Below are 18982 nucleotides of genomic sequence, written 5' to 3'. Positions count from 1 at the left end.
CCTAAGTTTACATGAGTGCAGGTGTGGGCCTAGGAGCCTTTGTAATGATTTGTGTTTATGTGTGTGAGGGCATGCATGCCATGGCGCACATGTGGGGGTCAGAGGTGCTGGTTCTCCTTCCATCATGTGGGTCCAGGGGTCAAACTCAGGTCATCAGGCTTGGTAGCCCTTGGTGTTTTTTTGAGACTGGGTTGCATGTAGACCAGGCTATCCTCCATCTCCCTCCCCTCCTCTTCTCTTCCCCCTGTCTGAAACAAGGTCTGGTTACCCTAGCCTGAATCTCACTGTGTAGCCCAAACTAGTCTGGAACTCAGTGATCTTCAGCCTCCCCTAATACTGGCATTGCAAGAATGTGCCATCATGCCAAACTTGGTTAAAAATTGTTTTTTCTTTTTCCTTTTATGTGTATGTCTGCGCACCAGGTTTGTGCAGTGCCCATGGAGAGCAGATCCCCTGGGACTGGAGTTAGAGCTGTGAACCACTATGTGGGTGCTGGGAATCAAACCCAGGTCCTCTGCAAAAGCAGCTGAGTTCTTAACTGCTGAGGTTTCCTCCAGCTCCCTGGCTTAGAATCTGGTAGTGTGGCATCAAGTCTCCCCTCGTTCTGAAGTCATTCACTTGGTCTGGGTACAGAGACAAGCCACATCCTCCCGGGGCTTTGGTGGCAGCTGGGACTTAAGGCGCTAAAAGGGGCTTGGAGCTAAAGTGTGAAGGGAAATGAGTGAGCCGGGCTGCGCTGCAGATACTCCTGGTTGAGGAGTCTGCAGGGAAGCCTGCCATTGCCTGAAGCACCTGCCTGATAGTTCTCTGATGAAGACAGCAATGTTGCTTCACTCAGTACGTGGGGATGGAGATGGGGAAGGCTAAGTAGAAACCCTGCCTGCTAAGGGTGGAGGTGTGGCCAGGTTGGCACGCAGCAGAATTAGTTTGAATAGTTCAACATCAGCTGTCCATTAGAATCACTGGGCAGCTCCCCAAAATAAAAAACAGCCTATGTCTGAGTTTTATTACGAAGACCAGTTAAATCAGAATCTTCTGGAGTGGACCTGGTGCTTTGCCAGGTTTTCCTGGATGATTCTAAAGTGCATTCTGTGCTAGAGAAAAATTTTCACACAGCAGAAAACAAGCTAAAAAAAAAAAACAAAAAACAAAATACCCCAGCCAGGCATGGCAGTGCACACCTGTAATCCTGGCACTCGGGAGGCAGAGACAGGTGGATCTCTGAATTTGAGGCCAGTCTGGTCTGCAAAGTGAGTTCTAACATAGCCAGAGCTGTTACACAGAGAAACCCTGTCTCAAAACAAACAAACAACCCCCAAATCTCAAGCAGCTATATTTGAAGAGAAGGAACTTAGAGTGGATTCAGGTAGCTGTAAAGAGAATGGAGGAGCTAGTTATGGGTCCACATCATGGGACTTACAGCAGTAAGGGTGAGCTATATCTGTGTGTGTGTGTGTGTGTGTGTGTGTGTGTGTGTGTGTGTGTGTGTGTACAGGAGAGAGAAATGGGGGTGAAAGGAAAATTAAAAAATCTGAAGGATACATCTGCTTGAGTACATGTGACAAAGAAGTTCCAGAAAACTGGTGAGCACACCCAGGACCGGGGCATGTTCTGGAGTGGAGATGAGGTGGGAAGCAGGCTCCAGGGTAGCAGGAAAGTGGGTTGGTTGGTTGGAGACTGGCTCTTATACAGTAGTCTAGGCTGGCCTAGAACTCACATGTAGCCCAGGCTAACCTCAAAAGGTAGTCCTCCTGCCTCGGCCTCCTGAGTATTAGATAGGCATGAGCCACCACATCCACCACCAAAGTTGTTTATTTTCACAGTGGGGATTCAACCTAAGGCCTCTCACATGCTCAGCACGCTTAAACCACTGAGCTCCAGCTCCAGCCACAGATGATTCTCCATCTTGTGCTGGGTGGGAGGTATTGGAATTTTATTATTGATTTATGTGCCTTAAACATGCATGTGTTTTGTATTTGGGGATACTTCACTTATAAAACTAAGGAAACGTAAATGCTGGGCCTTAAGAAAAGTTCCACTGGGCCTGAACAAAGTCCTGAACCTCCTGTCACAGACCTTCAGAGACTGTTCCAGAACAACATAGCAGATACATAGAGTCCACATAGCCTGTAAACCCTAGCAGGCAGAAAGAAAAGGCAGGAGGCAGAGGGTTCAAGGCCAGTCTGGGCTACATAGCAAGATTCTATCTGAAAAATGAAAGTTAAGAAATAAAGGTTGCCACAACAACTCCAGTGTCGTCCGTGTGACATGAACAATTATGTCAATAATAGCCGACGGGAGATACGTGTTTCACGGGACTATGCTCCCTGGAGGTCCCTGGCAGAGTGCCCGTGTTATGCCTCCTTGTCGAGGAGACGTGCTTCACGGATCATGAGCTCCCTGGGCTATGGGTTCTGTATAACTGCTTTTCTGATAATGTTCTAATTAATCTATGAAGCACAGCCAAAATTAATGAATGCTTGGGTTGTGAACTATGGAGGAGAGGGGAAGCTGGACATGGACTTATTTAGATATAGCAGAATGAGCTATTCCTTAAAGACCCCAAGCAGCTAGACTAAAGAAAGTATAGAGGTTCAGGCACTTCTAGGGAATGAACCACTCACCCACTAGGAATCCTTTAGGAATCCCAACTAAAGTGATTTATGGTAGAAAAACGTTATCTCATAGAAGGCAGATGGTGGGCCCCTCTGTTGAGGAAGTTCAACATGGGAAACTTAAGGGACACAGCAGAACCCCTTCCCTTACAGCGTAAAAGTACAAGAGTCCATTTCCAGCAGGTAAAAAGGTTTTATATTAAAACAGATATGTGATAAAAGAACTGAAGAAAGACATAGAGGGTCTGCAGCATCCAAATTGGCTAAGTGGGTCATGAGAACCAGAAAAGTAAAAATGAATAATAAACTAGCCAGCGGCTGAGATAAAGATGAAGGACACAGCCACCACCGCAAAGAAGCCTTCACAAGTCCAGGGACTGTACTAGTTTAAAAAACACAGACTGCTCTTTGGGTCATAAAGTCCTTGTGGGTGAAGGGATATGTCTAGCGCCGATTAATAATTGTGTGCTTGCTGTTTTTTAAAGATGGTGTAATTGAATTATTGCCAAGCTCTTGTTGTTCCTTGTATGACTTGATAGTTTTCTTTTCTGTATATAAACTACTGATTTGCAGAAGTAAAATTGCAGCAGATTCAAACCACTTCTGAGTGTGTTGTCTGTCTGTCAGTCGCCGAATCCTTGCCTTCCTCACTACCCAAGCCCTGGTCCCCCTACAGTCGTGGTACGCCCCCCCCATGGGCCAGTCCATGGCAAAAGGTAGCACGAATAGCAATAATATGGAGACTGTCACCAGAGCAGATGAGTACTGACAAAAACCTGAAATTTTTTCACTTATTTGTGTGTGAGCACATGTGTTGTCGTAATTTGTGTGTGAGGGTCAGAGGAGAACGTGGAGTTGACTCTCTCCTTTAACAGGTGGTTCCAAGGTCAAACCTAGGTAGTTAGGCTTGGTGGCAAGCACCATTACCCACTGTTCCATCTCACTGGCCCTGGGCAAAACTTTTGAAAATAATTACAAGAATATAAAATATGATGGCATGAGAGGACTTCAGGGAGACATGATGAAATGCTCCCCGGCAAAGCTCACCCAAGGACAAACAATTCTGGGTGTCAGGAATGTAACAAGGAAGAACATGAAATGGACATGGGATAGAACAGAATCAACCCAATTACTTGTATGGGAACATCATATTGGAGGACTCTTGCTACACATGCATACATACATGTATACACCATTTTATGAGTCACTTATAATTTAAAAAAATTTTTGAGATGTATGTGTTTGAGTGTTTTGTCAGCATCTATAAATGTGTACCATGTGTATGCAGTACCCCCAGATGGCAGAAGAGGGCGTCGGATTCCCTGGAACTGGAGTTATAGATGATCATTAGTGGCCATGTGGTTGCTGAGAATCGAACCAGGCCTCTGGAAGAGCAGCTAGTGCTCTTAACTGCTGAGCCATCTCTCCAGCCTAAAATTTTAAAACTAAAAAGCCTTGGGAAATCAATAAGAGCTGTGCAGAAGTAGGCAATAAAAGCCCAAAATGAGATGGAAAGAAAAAAAAACCCACAAAATATCAAAATAATTCCTTAGAGATGCATCTCAAGAACAATCCAGAAATTAGGAGTTGATCTGTAGGTCCTGGAGAGAAGCTAAGAACCTACTGCTTTTCCAGAGGACTGAGTTCAGTTCCCAGCACCCACTCAGGTGGCTCACAACTGCTGTAAATCCAGCTCCATGGGGATCTGACACTTTCCTGGCCTCTTGGCACCCACACAAACGGGCACATACATACACAACAATCTTTAAAAAATCACCCATGACAGAGAGAGGTAGAGAGAAGCTGGGTCATGGTGGTGTATGGCTTTAATCCAGGACTCAGGAGGCAGAGAGGCAGGGGGATCTCTGAGCTCTAGGCAAGTGTGGTCTACAGTGAGTTCCGGGACAGCCAGGAATACATAGAGAAACGAGAGAGAGAGAGAGAGAGAGAGAGAGAGAGAGAGAGAGAGAGAGAGAGAGAGAGAGGAGAGGAGGGAGGGGGGAGGGGAGGGGAGGGGAGGGGAGGGGAGGGGAGGGGAGGGGAGGGGAGGGGAGGAGAGAGAAGATCAATCTATAGATTTTTATTTAAACCATCTAGAGTTCCTGGAACCCCGCACGCACAGTGTGCTGTGCGTTGTCTAGGAGGCCCTGTTAATTCTCAACCTGTGTGGCCTGCATGGCGACCAATGTTGCTTGACAAAGTTCCAGCATTTCGACATTGCTGTCACAGCTCTCCACTATCATTTTACTTTCATTTTCATGATTCTCACTCTGTGTGTTATGGGAGTTCCTTACACCTCTTCCTTTGGGAAATTTGTGTGGCTTTGGTGAAGAATGAGAACATAAACAATATCTGTCTCTTTAAACAAAATAATTCTTTAGAAAAAAAATCCCTGCCAACCTGGAACCATATAGCATGATAACTCTGCCTACTCCCACACAAGAATCTCCATTGTGCCCCCTGATTACACCAATAATAGAGAGAAAAGTTTAAGATTTACTAACTGGGCATCCCTGGTCCCAGGGCTGAAAAACACACAATCAAGAGAAACAAAGGGCCCACATTCAGAGAGCCCGAGGCCGTTAATGGGGAGAATCCAGCTAACAAGTATAGAGTAGTGCTCACAATTAGTGCCTTACTGGATGAATGACAAGACTTGGTCTGCCCCACGGGGAGCAGATTCTGTTAAGAAGTCAGACTGGCTCAATCCCCCTCTGCTATTCACAGGAGCACACATTGAAGGAATCAGAACTAGGTATGGTATAATGGGAAAAGAGTAAGATGTCAGGACCTCCCCTTTTGGGAGCTTATGAGGGGAACAGGCCCGTATTATAAGACTATGAAACAAAGGAATGCAATCAGGAAACAGCTCAACGCTTGCTGTGCTACAGGGTCCAAACACTACGTCATGCTCTTGAAGAATGAAAATCGCTCTTATGGGTTTGTTTCTCAGGACTCAATGTCTGGCACCTCCTGACCACAAGGGCTGAGCCGAGACCATGCAGGAGGAAGTGTAAGAGGGTGGCCGGCGGGCTTACCGAAACTCTGAGGACAAGAGGCGTTTAGATTCTTGCTAAACGTACTGCTTTCTGCCTCAAGAAAAATGCCGTAACGACGTTGGTGACCACTTTCACCTCAGAATCATTAAGTCTGCTTTCAATATTGTTCGTGGTCAAACTATAATGCAATTACAGAGTAGGTAAGGCGTAGCCTGTTTTCAGTAAACGAGCAGCCATCCTGTTCACCCTCAGATCATGGCATCCTCCTGCCCTCCCTGACTTTACACCTCCTCTTTGGAGCGCCTGCTGGAGCTGGGCTCGGGCACTCAACCTTTACCCCTAAAGGAGTGGTGTGGCCAGGTGTTCACTCACGTATGTAACCCTGGCAATCAGGAGGATGACACAGAACTCAGTTCAAAGCGAGCCTGGACTGCACGGGAGACCCCTACTACCTCAAAACCCGCCACCACCAAACCCACAATGGGACACCATGAGTGATGAAATGAAGCTGAATCTGGAGAAGTCTGGATTGTGCTCACAGGCTGACCCTCTCTGCCTCCTTTGCTGTCTTGCCGTAGCGACGTATGTAGGGAGGGGACAGTGCCGCTCTCTCGGCAGGGATTACTTCACTCCAGGGAGGGAAGCTGCCCCCTTGGCCCTCCGTGACTTCAGGCATCGCTCATGGGCTCCTTTCTGGTGGCCTGACAGCTGGTGGCCGGCAGCCCCCCATCCAGCAGGAGTCCTTCACTTCTGCACACCCTGTGACATTCAGAAACCACACTGAGGTTCAGCCAGGCTCCAAGTGCTCGGAAGTCCCTCCCTCCCATTCATCTGTGGATGAACGAACAGGTGTGCACATACATGCCGACCGAGCCCACTGAGGTCTTTGTGTGCAGTCTGGGCTGCCCTCAAATTTGCGACCTCCCTAACGTCAGCCTGCCAGCAGGTCTCACTTATAGACCTAATCCGGATTCCTTCGCTTGCCTGAGTAGTTCATCCCTGCAGTCGCTCTGTGGGCTTTGAAGAAAGGCATTGCTGGAGTCCTAGTTCCTATGGCTGTCAACTTGGAGAGGAAAGGGTTTATTGGCTTACGTATCTCAAGCCATAGTCCACCATGGAGAGAAACCAAGGTAGGAACCTGGAGGCAGAAAATGAAACAGAGGCCTTAGAAAAACACTGCTTACTGGGTCGCAGCTGACGGCTTGCTCAGCCTATACAGCCTAGGACCACCTGCCCACAGTGGGCTGGGACCTCTCACATCAATCACTGATCAGCAGCCCTGTAGACCTGCCTGTAGGCTAATCGGATGGAGGCGTTTTCTTCATTGAGCTTCCTCTTCTCGGATAAATCTAGCTTGTATCAAGTTGACACAGGAGCCAGGCAACCCGGATAGGGAATGCCCACATCATGGAACAGGACCACACGGCAACATCGGGGCTTCTATGAGGGCAGCGTGAGAGGCAGAAAGGCTGGGACTTAACTAGGTGTCCCCTCAACAGTCCGTGGACGTCCAAGTTTATTGTTGATGGGGCAGTGTGAGAGCCCACAGCTAGGTCGTGGCACAGACTGGAGGCAGGAGAGAGAGGTGGGGCATGGTGAGGGGATGTGGCTAGGAAAAGGAGCCCCTCACCGGAGTCGGGTTGAAGACTGCCCAACTGAGAGTCCAGGATTTCAGCAGGGCTCACAAAACTTGCCACAAAAATTGCCTGCATAGAGACATTCTTCCTTTTAATAGAGATAATTCAAATAAGGATGTTAAAACAGCAGTGAGTCATGCTGAAGGCCTGAGTGTCTGTGACCTTTAAACTCAAAGGTCCTTACAGGTTTATAACTAGGAAAGGAATAGCTTCTTTGAGAATCTCACAAACATGATTGCGAATTTTTTTTTTGTAGTCAAAACATGTCTTAACTCCCTTGTGACCTAGGATAGTAAGGATCTCTTTAATCCTTGGGATCTCTGGCTTTATCTCCTGAGCCTAGACGATTCTCCTGTGCGCCCTACAAACCACCCTATGATCTCATTTTGAAATTTTCCTAGCTGAACATGGTGGTGCATGCCTTTAATCCCAGTACTCCAAAGGCATAGGCAAGTAGATCTTGAGTTCTAGGACAGTGAGGGCTACATAGTAACACCCAGTCTAAAGGAGGGAGGGAGGAGAGGAGGGAGGGAGAAGGAGGAGAGAGAACCCTGGGAACCCCTTGAGAGTTGGACTTCAGAAGTCCCTAAAGCTGTACCCGCAGGGCTCTTGCTAACTCTGGACACATTCACACCACGTTTCCAGTGTGTCCTGCCCATTCCCCAAGAGCCTTTCTTTCCCCCTAAATTCCCATGCTTAAATCTATGTTAAAATACCTTCGGAAAATGTGTTTTTATCTGTATGGGTGTTTTATCTGCGTGTATGCCTGTGTACCATATGCATGCCTGGTACCTTTGGAGGCCAGAAGAAGTCATCTGATCCCCTGGTACTGCAGTTGTTATTCATTAAGTGGTGCTGTTTGCCATTCCAGAAAAGCCACAAAGTACAACAAAACCCACTATAAGAGTTTATTAAGGGAAAGGAACAGAAGGGGGTGCTTAGGCCTATGGGAATGATCGTGGAGGAAGAGGGAGGAGGGGTATGTGGGACCCACTTTTTTATAGAGTCCCCCCCGCACAGGTGCATATGGGCTTACATAGTTATGCCATGCATGTGCATAGATTGTGTGATCACACTGAGAGCAAATTACGTGATCACGAAGTGCACGGATTACGTAGGACAAAAGGCCCTGGGATGACTAAGCCTCTTGCTTGGCTACTGGACAGCGCATGTGTGGTCATGTAGCTGGGGGAGTGGCTAGGAATTCTAACAGGAGTTACAGACAGCTGTGAGCTGCTGTGTAGGTGCTGGGAACCAACCTGGGGTCCTTTGGAAGAGCAGCCAGTGCTCTTAATCACCAAACCACTTCTTAATAAATACCAAATCTGCTTCATACTGACTTGTTTTGAAAGGCTTTTTTGGTGGAAAAGTTAATGGAGGTCTTTGGAAAGATCTCAGAGCCTGGTGGTTGTGGCACACGCCTTTAATCCCAACAATCGGGAGGCAGAGGCAGGTGGATCTCTGAGTTCCAAGCCAGCCTGGTCTGCAGTGACTTCCAGAACAGCCAGGGGCTACACAGAGAAACCCTGTCTTGAAAAACCAAACAAAAAGATGTGAGTTCTTCTAAGTTGCATTAGTCGCAGTGTCTTTTATCACATCATTAGGGAAAACTAAGACAAAGGGTTCTCAATGTGTTTCCTAGGCTGCTCTTGGGTGCAAGCAATCCTCCTGCCTCAGTCTGCCAAGTAGCTGCAACTACAGCTAGGCTCTGCTGCCCCTGTATCAAAAGCCCCTCAGATGCCTGCCCTGAGTAGATTTCTCCCAGAGTCCCAGGGAAGATGCTCTGAGCGGCGGGATATCTGAGGTATATCAAATGAATCTACTTACATGAAACTCTTTAGTCCACTCACTTTACTCTTCTGATACAAAATTCTATCTACACAGCTTCAATTCTGTTCTCATACTTAGCTCCTCTCCGTCCCTTCTCCTCCTGTCCTCTCCTAGTTCTAAGTTCTTTCCATCTCGTTCTCATCTTCATCTTCGTTCATATCTCCATCTTCGTTCCTTCTTCTTCTCTTCATGTGATCCGTGTCCCCACACCTACCATCAGCCATACTCTGCCCTGCCGCTTTCTGCTTGGACAGGGTGAGTCTGCTCGGTAGCTAGGAAGCCTGTGTCATAGCTTGATGCACATGATATCTGAAAGCTCTTTTGTTCTTAGTTAAGATGTTAAAAGGAGAGGTCTAGAGATACCATTAGGCTATGGAAGAAAGGGCTAAGCTTAATTTGCACAAGAAGCAAAGATTTGTACCTAACATCCACCTTGTCCTACCGGCCTAGGTAGTATCTCCGTATGGATATTTACCTTAATTCAGGAGACTGGCAAGTGGTCTGGAATGTTATTTCTGTCTGCCATTTGTCTTTGGATGTTTGAGAGGTAACTCAGATAAAACACACTGTTAGAAGTTCTTAGAAGAAGAACCAGTTGGGAAAGCTACCATAGCACACAGAAAATCATTGCAGGAACTGGCTAATATATATCTAAAAGCTAATATCACCAAGACTCCTTGAGGCTTGGCTTTTTTTCTCTGGAAGAGCTCTGCTTTTTCCAAGCATTAGCCTTTGCTATAGTCAGCCGAATTCCTGCTCCATATTTCTGTGGCCTGCAACACCCCTGGCTTTATAATGCCTTTTTTTTGTTTTGTTTTGTTTTTGGAGATAGGGTCTCATACACGCCAAGGCTATCCTCAAACTTACTATATTACGGAAGCTGGTCTTGAACTCCTGATCCTCTTGCCTTCACCTCCCAGGTGCTGGGATTACAAGCTAAACCATCAGGCTTAGCTTATAATGATTTTTAAAAACTCGTAAAAGTTGGATCACAGATACTCAAACACGGCCTGGTGTTTGTGGCCTTGTGATAAATGGATGACAGTTACAGATGAAGGAAATAGAAGAATTGTCCAGTGTTCTCGGTGGCCCTCCAAGTCCCTGTAAAACTCCCCCCCCCCCCCAATTCCTGCTCACTGTGGTTGTGTATTTGGCAGTTTCCTGGCCTCTGCTCCCCCAGGGGACCATTCAACCAGCTACAGACACCCCTGCCTAAGGCTGTAGCTTCATTCTGAGGTCAGGATGTTTCCCTTGTCAATCTTGGTCCTCTAGTACTGTGCCGGTGCGCCCCCTACTGGGAAATCGGAGAACTGCACAATTTCAATTTCCACATCTTCAGTGGGGCTTCGAGTCCCGGTGTAAGCCAGTCTCTGGAAATTTCTTTCCCCATAAGTGTTCCTTTAGGAATCCAACCAGCCACGGTTGACAAAATATATTACCGAATGCCCAGTACGTAAACAATTCATTTACTGGGTTAGCTGACCCAAGCTATCAGAGACCAAGATTAGGCATGTTTTTGTTGGTATGGGGGTGTCCTACAAAACCAAGGAGACTTTGGAAGGTCCCATGGAGGTGGTGGTATTGGCACTGGTCACGGAAAGTATTTCAGAAATGGACAGGGGAGGCACTTTCAAGACAAAAGGAGCAAAGTCCGCCTTGTATTCCTCCTCACTGTCTACCCACCCTTCCCATCCCGTTCCTCTCTTGTTAGTTACAAGAGTCTCCAAGCCACAGTTCCTCAAAATGCCCCAGGAATGTGGTGGACATTCCCACACACCTCCTGCTTCTGATCACTTCTGATCACTGATCACAGGGTTCAGAACCCTGCATTTTGTTGTCTTTTGTGGCCCCACACATTCCCTGCCCAGTGGCCTTGAGACAGCCCTTTACTCTCCCAGGGCCCAGAGGAAACCTGCCTCCTCTCACAGGCCTCTGCGGTCTGTTCTGCCCATCTGAGTTTACCTAAGGGTTGTCTCTAGAAGACTCCAACAGCAAAGAAAGACTGAGCAAGCAGGAGCCAGCATATTCTGAGGGCACCCTGGTTCTGGAACACAGGATTCAGGCCTTCAGGCCCCAGCCTTTGCTCTTTCTTTTTCAATAGGGGCTCCTCTTTGCCTTCTCCCACCCACTGGTCATCCTTTCTCTAGCCCCTGGATCCAGAGGCCATTTTTTTCACAAAGACTAAGCTGAGATTGCCTCGGGACTCAGAATCTTAAGCAGATGTTGGAGGGACACTCCTGGTCCTCAAGGGAGAGAAGCCCACTGTGGTAGAGGGAACCCTGGGTTCACAGAGAAGCCATGTCATGTCCACTAGCCTCCTGATTGTGTATGTGTTGGTCTCATTCCCACCCCATCCAGGACAGTTGGCGTTTGTTCTGCAAGGCCAAAACTGGCCACAAGGTGGCAGCGACAGGTTAAAAATCTTCCCCGAGGTAACTCACTATTGCAACTCAGGACAGGACAGACTACCTACAACCTGACAGAGTCGGGGGAAGAAAAGACCCTTGCCTGTGCTATAACCTGACCCTGAAAGAAAGGAATGCTGGGTAGGCAAAGTTGACCTGGAATACCAGAGTCTAACCCTCCAGCTCTGAGCTAGAACTGGACAGACTCCTGTGCCAATCCTTCAGTGGCTCAGGGTGGTCTAAGAGAGCCCGTAGAGGCCCCCAGTGGGACGGCAGAGCCCAATCTACAAGCACACACCGGCCTAGTTTGGAGAATCAGCAGCAGCAGGGGCCGGTGGGGAGACAGTCCCTAAGAGCTTGGGAGGAAATTCCACGGACTGTGAGGTCAGCAATGCTCCCCGTGTACAGAGGGGACTCGGGAGAGACCAGGGGCCAGGGGCCAGGGGCCAGCTGGAGCTGGGGGCAAAGGAGAGGAAGCAGGTGGGGGAGGCTTAGGTGATCGGGATGCTGGAAGCCCAGAGGACCCAAGGCCCCATGAAGCAGCTTAGCTGTAGAACTAAGTTTCCGGTAGAGAGGCAGCCGAGGGGGGGAAGGGATGGTTGACAATTTTCCAGAGGCAGACAGGCTGCAGGGAGGGGACTCAGAAGTGAAGGAGAAGGGACAGGGCCTTCAGGAAGACAAACACACGCAGAAGGTCCGGATATGTTTGCAACAGAGTCCAGGACAGGAAGGATAAATAACTTCAGGTTCTTGTGGGCCAATTATAGGGGGTAGTCTTGGGGTGACTGGGAGACCTGGGGTGCAGAGAAGACAGGCCCTCCTTGGGACTCTTTCGGATACTTTCCATGGAGTACAGAGGGAGGAGGGGGCACTTGTGAGGGTCCTGCTGTGTCTACCTCTGGTTTGCCCGGTCCCTGCCCCATGTCTCCACAGTTCCATCTCTTACTGGAACGGGATCGCGTCTCTCCCTCAGCCTCAGTTAACCTTTCTGACTTGGGCAGAGTGGGACCAGTTGTCCTATGAGGACCCTTCCAGTGGGACCAGCCGCAGTGGAAGGGGTTCTGCACCGTGAGGACAGAACACACTGACCCAGACTAAGGAAGAGGACTTTAATCAGAGGTTTTTTGTGCCTGTAGCTTGAGTCCATAAAAAGGGACAGTGACTCCCACTCTGTGGCTCTTCTTGGGCTCTTAAGGCCTCCACTGGATGCAGGCAGCTTTGGGCTGAGGTCATGGACACCGGTGCTGGAGTCCCCAAATGCTCCTGGGGGAAGGTCACCGGCTACGGCCTTAGGCTTTGGAGGTGTCTGATGGCCTTCTTCACGTGCTTGTCTTTGGGGTCTGAACAGATGAACCTGCCCTGGACAGTCACAAACCTACACAGGAGAAGCCAGTGAGTGTGAAGACAGCAAGGCCTTCCGGAGCTCTGCAACCAGCCACACTTGCGTTGACCTGAACTCAGAGGTCCCTGGGCCAGAACTGAAGTCACATATGCCATTAGCAACTCTTTACTACTGGGGTCCTGACTCCATTCCAGCCTCCTGAGGGCCAGGGCTGCAGGGCTTCATGCCTGGCCCCTCAGAGCACCTAAGCCCAACAAGTAGAGGTGACTGTACCGCTGCCTACTGGCTCTGTCACCTGGAATGTCTATCCATCTTGGGGCCTCAATTTCACCATAAATAAATGAAGAGATTGAAGCCCTCTCAACTGTGTGGGGTATAAGAGCTGCCCTGAGTGCCCAGAGCTGCTGGCTCAGGGGAAGAAGGCTGTATTCTCCTTCCCTCTTTCCCAGTGGCCTGCCTGGACACTCCAAGGCCCACCCACTATCTAGGTCTGAGGTATAAGAGTGGGGCAGAGGGAGACTCACACAATAGCGTCCCTGGGACACTCGGCTGAGGTCCTGTACCATGTCACCAGCTTCCTGATGGGAATGGCCCCCTTGAAGTACTCCAGGCAGCACTCTCGGCCTACGTTGGTGGCTCGAGCTAGAAGAGCAATGGGAAACAGGTGTCCGAAGGGTCTGCGCATGTGCCTGAGGACCCATGGAGCGTCCCCACGTGTGGCTGTGTGAACCTATGGACGATAACTGCATGTGCTTTTCTTTGTCTGTATGCTGGTTTTTCCTGGTGTGTTTGTGTGTGTGTGTGTTACCATGGGGTGTGTGTGTGTGTGTGTGTGTCTGTGCATGTGTAGGCTCTTTGTGCTTGTGTGTTTATATATTTATCTGTGTGTGATTGCATGCACAGCTGTCTGTATCCAGGAACCTTATTTCAACTTCCCTTCCTAAACTAAATATAAAAGTCTCTTTTCATACATTCTCGGAACCAATTCTCCGTCTTCATGTTGTTTCCTGATGATGCATGAAGCCCATTAATGAAGCAAATGAGAGCAAATCTGAGAGTCGCTCATTCTGCATCATACGCCCACAATCAAGGCCACTATGTCCTCATATCTCAGGATAAGATGTGCTGCCTGCCTGTGGCTCTTCACCAGGCAGGTGTCCAGGTCAGGTGCCTGACATTGTCAACACCATCCCCACCATCCCCAGCGCCATCCCCCCCCCAACCCTGTGCTCATGCCAGCCCTTGTGACCTCTGTAAGAACAGACAGGGTATAAACCGCACAGCTTGTGCTTCTGCTGCAGGTGTGTGTGGTGGAGGGGCTCCTTCCCTGCCCTTTCCTATCTGTGCTCAGCTCTCACCAGCGCTGGCATGCTGCAGAGAAGTCCCCAGAAACAGGGCAGCCAGGAGCAGTATCCGAAGTGACATCATGGTGCCAGAAGTGAAGATCTTCATGGGTCCCTCTGCTTGTCTTGGTGCCCAACGTTGAGGTGACTGACCTATTTAACCTCCCTGGAGGTCATTCCCCGCCTCCTGTCCCCTCCTTCAATCCTTCCAGACTAGAAAAATTCAAAGAAATTTGAGATAATTCAGTAGAAGTCCAGCTTGGGAATGTTTGCGGCTTTCCAGAGAATGGGCACTCCACTCAGGACAGAGGTGGGAGTCTGTGTGTCTGGGGCCACGGCAATGACATACTTCTCTTTTCAAAAGGAACGTCTCTCGGTTCCTCTATTAGCAGAACCCAGGGCCTCAGCCTCAACTCCCTTCATCCCTTGTCCTAGCACTGGTGAACTTCCTTCATGGGTGTCCTGGAGGCAGGGTGGAGGGTCATACAGCTCTCAGGGACCATGCCAGCGGGACTGTGGGCTCCAGAAGGTCCACATGAGGGTGCGCAGTTACAGTGCTGTGCTGTAGAAAAGGCCTAACTCCATCCTATTCTGAGGAAGCCAGAGGCTTAGGTGAGGCTGAGAGACTGTGTCCTCACGTCTTTCCCAGGCTGGCCCTGACCCCAGGAGGCGAGGCCGAGTGGGGCTTTAGTCACTGTGGAGCCATATGTGTGCTTCAGTGGACTGGAAAACCCAGTTCCCTGAATGGGCCACCTTGCCTCTGCTATGGTGGAATAAAGAGACTGAGAGATGGCGATGCCCACCTGTATTGGAGCCTTGCGCTATAGGCTGCCCTGGACCCTGATCAGTATTCCCAGGCCCCGGACACAGTTTGTAGAAACTTAAATGGAACTTCCAGCACAGCCCTGAGGCTGTCACCTCAGTGCCCAGGAAAGAACTTCAGGACAGGTCACTATGAAGCAGTTTATTGAGAAAAATCATCAGGTCTAGTGGCTCAGGCCTGGCATCCCAGCTACTTGGGAGTTTGAGACAAGGAAGTTTCAATTTTGAGGCTAGCCTGGGCTACTAGAGTTCATGGGTGTTAGTGAGAACCTATTACAAAATAAAAGGGAATACCACTGCTTTGCTGTGCAACTTAGAGTATCCCACAATGCTGTGTAACCTAGGGTATCCCACAATCCCACAGATGTGTAAGCCACCATGGCTGGTTTGGGTGTTTGTTTTTAGTCTCTATTTTTTACTTACTTTTATGTGTACGGGTGTTTTGAACGCATGGCACTCTAGCGGGCACTCTACTGAGCCACATCCCAGCTCCACCAGCAATTTGTGTTAGAACTCTTGGCTCTCAGCCATTGGGGAACAAACCCAGGGTGAGGGGCCCCTTCCCCTTCCCATGTCTGGTTCGTTTTCTTCCTATCCTGCCCCAAGGCCACGGCATCACTGAATTTGGTCAGTCTTCCAGACTGAGGCCTTCCCAGGCCGAAGCCTCCCGCTGTGCAGCATTCTGGCGGGGCAGGGCGGTGGAGGCCTGCAGGTGCCTCGGCTTTGATTCTGACATGAGATTTGGGCCCACAAGTGACCAGAGGCCGTTTGCAGTAACACCCCAGGCCGCCTCTCCCCCTCTGGTGCTGTCAAGTCTGGCCTCATATTGATCACGGAACTGCAGTTACATTTTCATTCAAGTGACGGTAGAAACAGCAGCCGTTGTCTGTTGAGACCAGACTCCCGGGAGCAGTGTGCAGAGACACACCTGAGGTCAAAAGGAAGAAGTCCAGGCGTTCTCCTCCCCACTCCCCACTGCAGGAGGCTGTGCTGCTACGGGTCTGCAGCCTGGGCTTTCCCCTACTTCGGCTGAACTTCCTTGTGGGCAGGATCCTCACCGCTGCTCATTGTGTGACCCAGGGGCCTCTCATAAATGCTCTCGGGGCCTCAACTTTGTCCTCCGTGGAGGGAAGTCTAGACTGTTTCCAGGAGCCTACTAGAGATGGTAGAGCTGGCACAGATGGGTCTTCCTTTGGTAGGCCTCATCCGAGCAGCTGTCTGCTTCCCTGGGAGTCCCGCAGCTGCTGCCACAGCTGAGCAGGGGCTTCGCCTTTAGCTTGTCTGGCTGGGCCCTTGCTCCTCAGGCCAGGCTTCCTGTGCTTCAGAGAAACTGGCAGGGGAGGATGCACACCCTTCTGGCCACAGAGAAGGCTGCCTATGCCTAGTGGTGTCTCAGCTAAGGCTGGGCTAGTCTGAGAACTGGGGGCAGAAGGCTGTAACCTGGAGGACAGGAGTCCTGCTTGAGAAGGCAGTGGGAGGGAGCTGACTCCTGATCTGCCCCCTTGGGTTTCTCCAAGCCCCACTGCACACCCCTTCCAGGCCCCCTGCACCCTCTTCCCAGGGGCTCCTGCCCAGCATCTTTCGGCAGAGGCCAGCACATGATGCTCTGTGCAAGAGCACAGGAAGGTATGATTATGCTGCAGTCAACAATTCTGTTGCCGGGGACGCAGACTGAGCAGCGTTTTGGAAACTCCCCGTGTGGGTTTCAAGGCCTCTGTTCTACTGTACACTCAGATCTTTTCTCCAGAAAGACCCAAATTCCTTCTAAGGAAGCAGCCACAGCAGCAGGAACAGAAGGCTCTGAACTGTCACCTCCAGGCAAGAAGGGGACAGAGCAGCAGAGCTGGTCGCCTGGGTGTGCCCGTGCAGCTCATCCCCTGCTCTTGGGGAGGTTCCCCGGGAAACGGGAAGGGGCTGCAGGTGATACAGGCACTTTGGAGGAGTGGCAATTCACAGGTCCTTGCAGGTAGAATTCCTAGGGGTGGGAAGGGACATTTATACCCAGGGCACAGAGGGGAGCACATGCAGAGACAAGCTGGGAGACTAGTGTGGAGCCCTGGGGAGGCAGCCCAGCCACTAGACCAGAGCTGCACAGTGTGACACTCCTTCACTGGTGAATGCAGACAAGGAAGAAGAGGTGAATGCAGGGGCCAGGCCAGTTCAACGCTGCCGCTGGGGACATTTGTGAGGGACTCTCCTCACCAGGGATTAGCCACATGGGACCTGCCCTATTATTCCAGCAATGAAGTGGATTCCCTGGGGACCTTCCAAATGGGATGTCCAAGCATCTTTGGGCATGCCATATTCAGACCCGTCCACCTAAAGGCAGCCAGACTCATGACCTGTGCGTGCTCTGGCTCCCTCTCCTGCCTCCACCTCTGAGCTCCTGCCTCAAGGGAGTCCTTGGGGCGAAACCCAAGCTAGACTCTAGCTGCTAGAGGTATTAGGAATGCTCCCTATTTGGGCCAGAAGGAGCTGGACCAGTGGAATTCTGGGTCTTTTACCCTGAAAGGTAGGAAGTGTCTCTGTAGACTCTTCCTAGGATTGGAGAAAGCCTGTTCCTAAGGTTTGAGTCAAAATTTGGATGCCCTACGTCACAGAGCAGGTAGCTGGGCTGGAAGCTCTTTGGCGCTTTCAATGGTTTGGGGCAGAAGTGTTATCCCAGGGCCTTGTCCAGGAAGTCCTTAATTCTAACATCCAGCACTCTTTCCCCAACATCATCTAAGGAAGGCTACTCCCCACATCTCTCCGACCCTCATGCAGTCACCTCCCTCTCTACTTCCCTGGCCTCAGCCCTTCCTACAGCCTACCACCTCCTGTTGCTCAGCTTCCAGTTAGCTGACACCCAGGGCTGCTCCTCCTGAGGTCAAAAGGAGCTTTCAGACACCACCACCCCGCACCACCACCACCTTTATCACCACTCCCACGCCCCTAACTCCCATCCCCCCACCCCACCACCACCACCATCACCATCACCACCATCCCCATCACCACCATCCCCCACCACCATCACCACCAAACCCCCATATCACCATCACCACCCCCTACCATCACCACCACCACCCACACCCACCCCACCTTCCTTTTACTCTAGTCTTCTTCAGAACTGGGACTCCTTCTCATGCCTTTGAACGCCCCCCTCAATTTACTGTGTCATTAATTCTCTATTATGCCTGTCTTCACACTGCATAGTTTGCTGCCTTACACTCAAAAGACTGGAATCCACAAGAAACAAGGACCCCTTGGCACCTAGAGGACCTAGTAGGTGCTCAGCAAAATGCATCTGCTAATGAATGGAGGAGGTATGTGGTTGACTGGAAGGTGGGTCAATGACTGGATGGGTGGATATGTGAGTGAACGAGTGTGCAGATGGACCAGGAGATGAACATATAGATAGAGGTATGTACACATGCATGGCCACTTACCAGTTTCTGAACCACAGGCAAATTCGTGCTTAGCTCCTTCACTTAAGAACAATTATTTGTTTATTTTGCTTTACTATCTGTTTTCCTATGTAGTGCAGGCTGTCTTGAACTCATAATCCTCTAGCCTTAGCTTCTTGAGTACTAGGATTAGAGGAATGCAACATCATGCCCAGTTTAACAAATCATCATCATCATCAGAGTTTCACTAATGTAGCCCTGCTGGCCTTGAAGTCACAATTCTCCTGCCTCAGCTTCTCAAATATTGGGATCCTAGGTGTGAGCCACCATACGGGATTTAACTTACTGTTTTGGTGTGATCTACTATTCATGAGTCTCCCTGGAGTCTCTCTGTCTTGAATGAGGTAGAGAATTGAGCTAAATGCTTTTTACGTGAGGAGATCGGGCATATATATTCAGGGTAGGTAGGGTGTAGACATGACTTTTTATCTAGCTCACAACTTCCTGTGGGTTGTGGCCATGCCTGACAAGCTGAATTGCTTCTGTGGTAGCTGGGACCACACAAGCTTCCTTCATTCCAGAGGGGCCTCCTTTCTCATCCACAGC

At 49.9% G+C, this 18982-nt stretch overlaps 1 protein-coding gene across 1 annotated transcript; it reads right to left on the bottom strand.

Annotated features, from left to right (window-relative positions):
• Positions 1–12700: 12700 nt before the first annotated feature.
• On the bottom strand, positions 12701–14280 carry Ccl17 (C-C motif chemokine ligand 17). Its single transcript, XM_059262703.1, has 3 exons — positions 14187–14280; positions 13353–13470; positions 12701–12861 (listed from the first exon to the last, which is right to left on the bottom strand). The coding sequence occupies exons 1-3, from the start codon at positions 14278–14280 to the stop codon at positions 12768–12770; spliced, it is 306 nt and encodes a 101-aa protein (XP_059118686.1). The 3' UTR covers positions 12701–12767.
• Between the last annotated feature and the right edge of the window lie 4702 nt (positions 14281–18982).

This window comes from Peromyscus eremicus, chromosome 5 (assembly GCF_949786415.1).
Source record: "Peromyscus eremicus chromosome 5, PerEre_H2_v1, whole genome shotgun sequence".
NCBI lineage: Eukaryota > Metazoa > Chordata > Mammalia > Rodentia > Cricetidae > Peromyscus > Peromyscus eremicus.
The sequence above is the reverse complement of the archived record's forward strand: the minus strand, read 5'-3'. Positions and strand labels throughout refer to the sequence as shown.

Excerpts from the sequence above, each read along its gene's own strand:
- Ccl17 (XM_059262703.1), bottom strand. The coding sequence starts at position 14,280 with ATGAAGATCTTCACTTCTGGCACCATGATGTCACTTCGGATACTGCTC. Across the intron at positions 13,471-14,186 it reads TCTGCAGCATGCCAGCGCTG|CTCGAGCCACCAACGTAGGC; the intron begins GTGAGAGCTGAG and ends TTGCTCTTCTAG. Across the intron at positions 12,862-13,352 it reads TGTCCCAGGGACGCTATTGT|GTTTGTGACTGTCCAGGGCA; the intron begins GTGAGTCTCCCT and ends TCTCCTGTGTAG.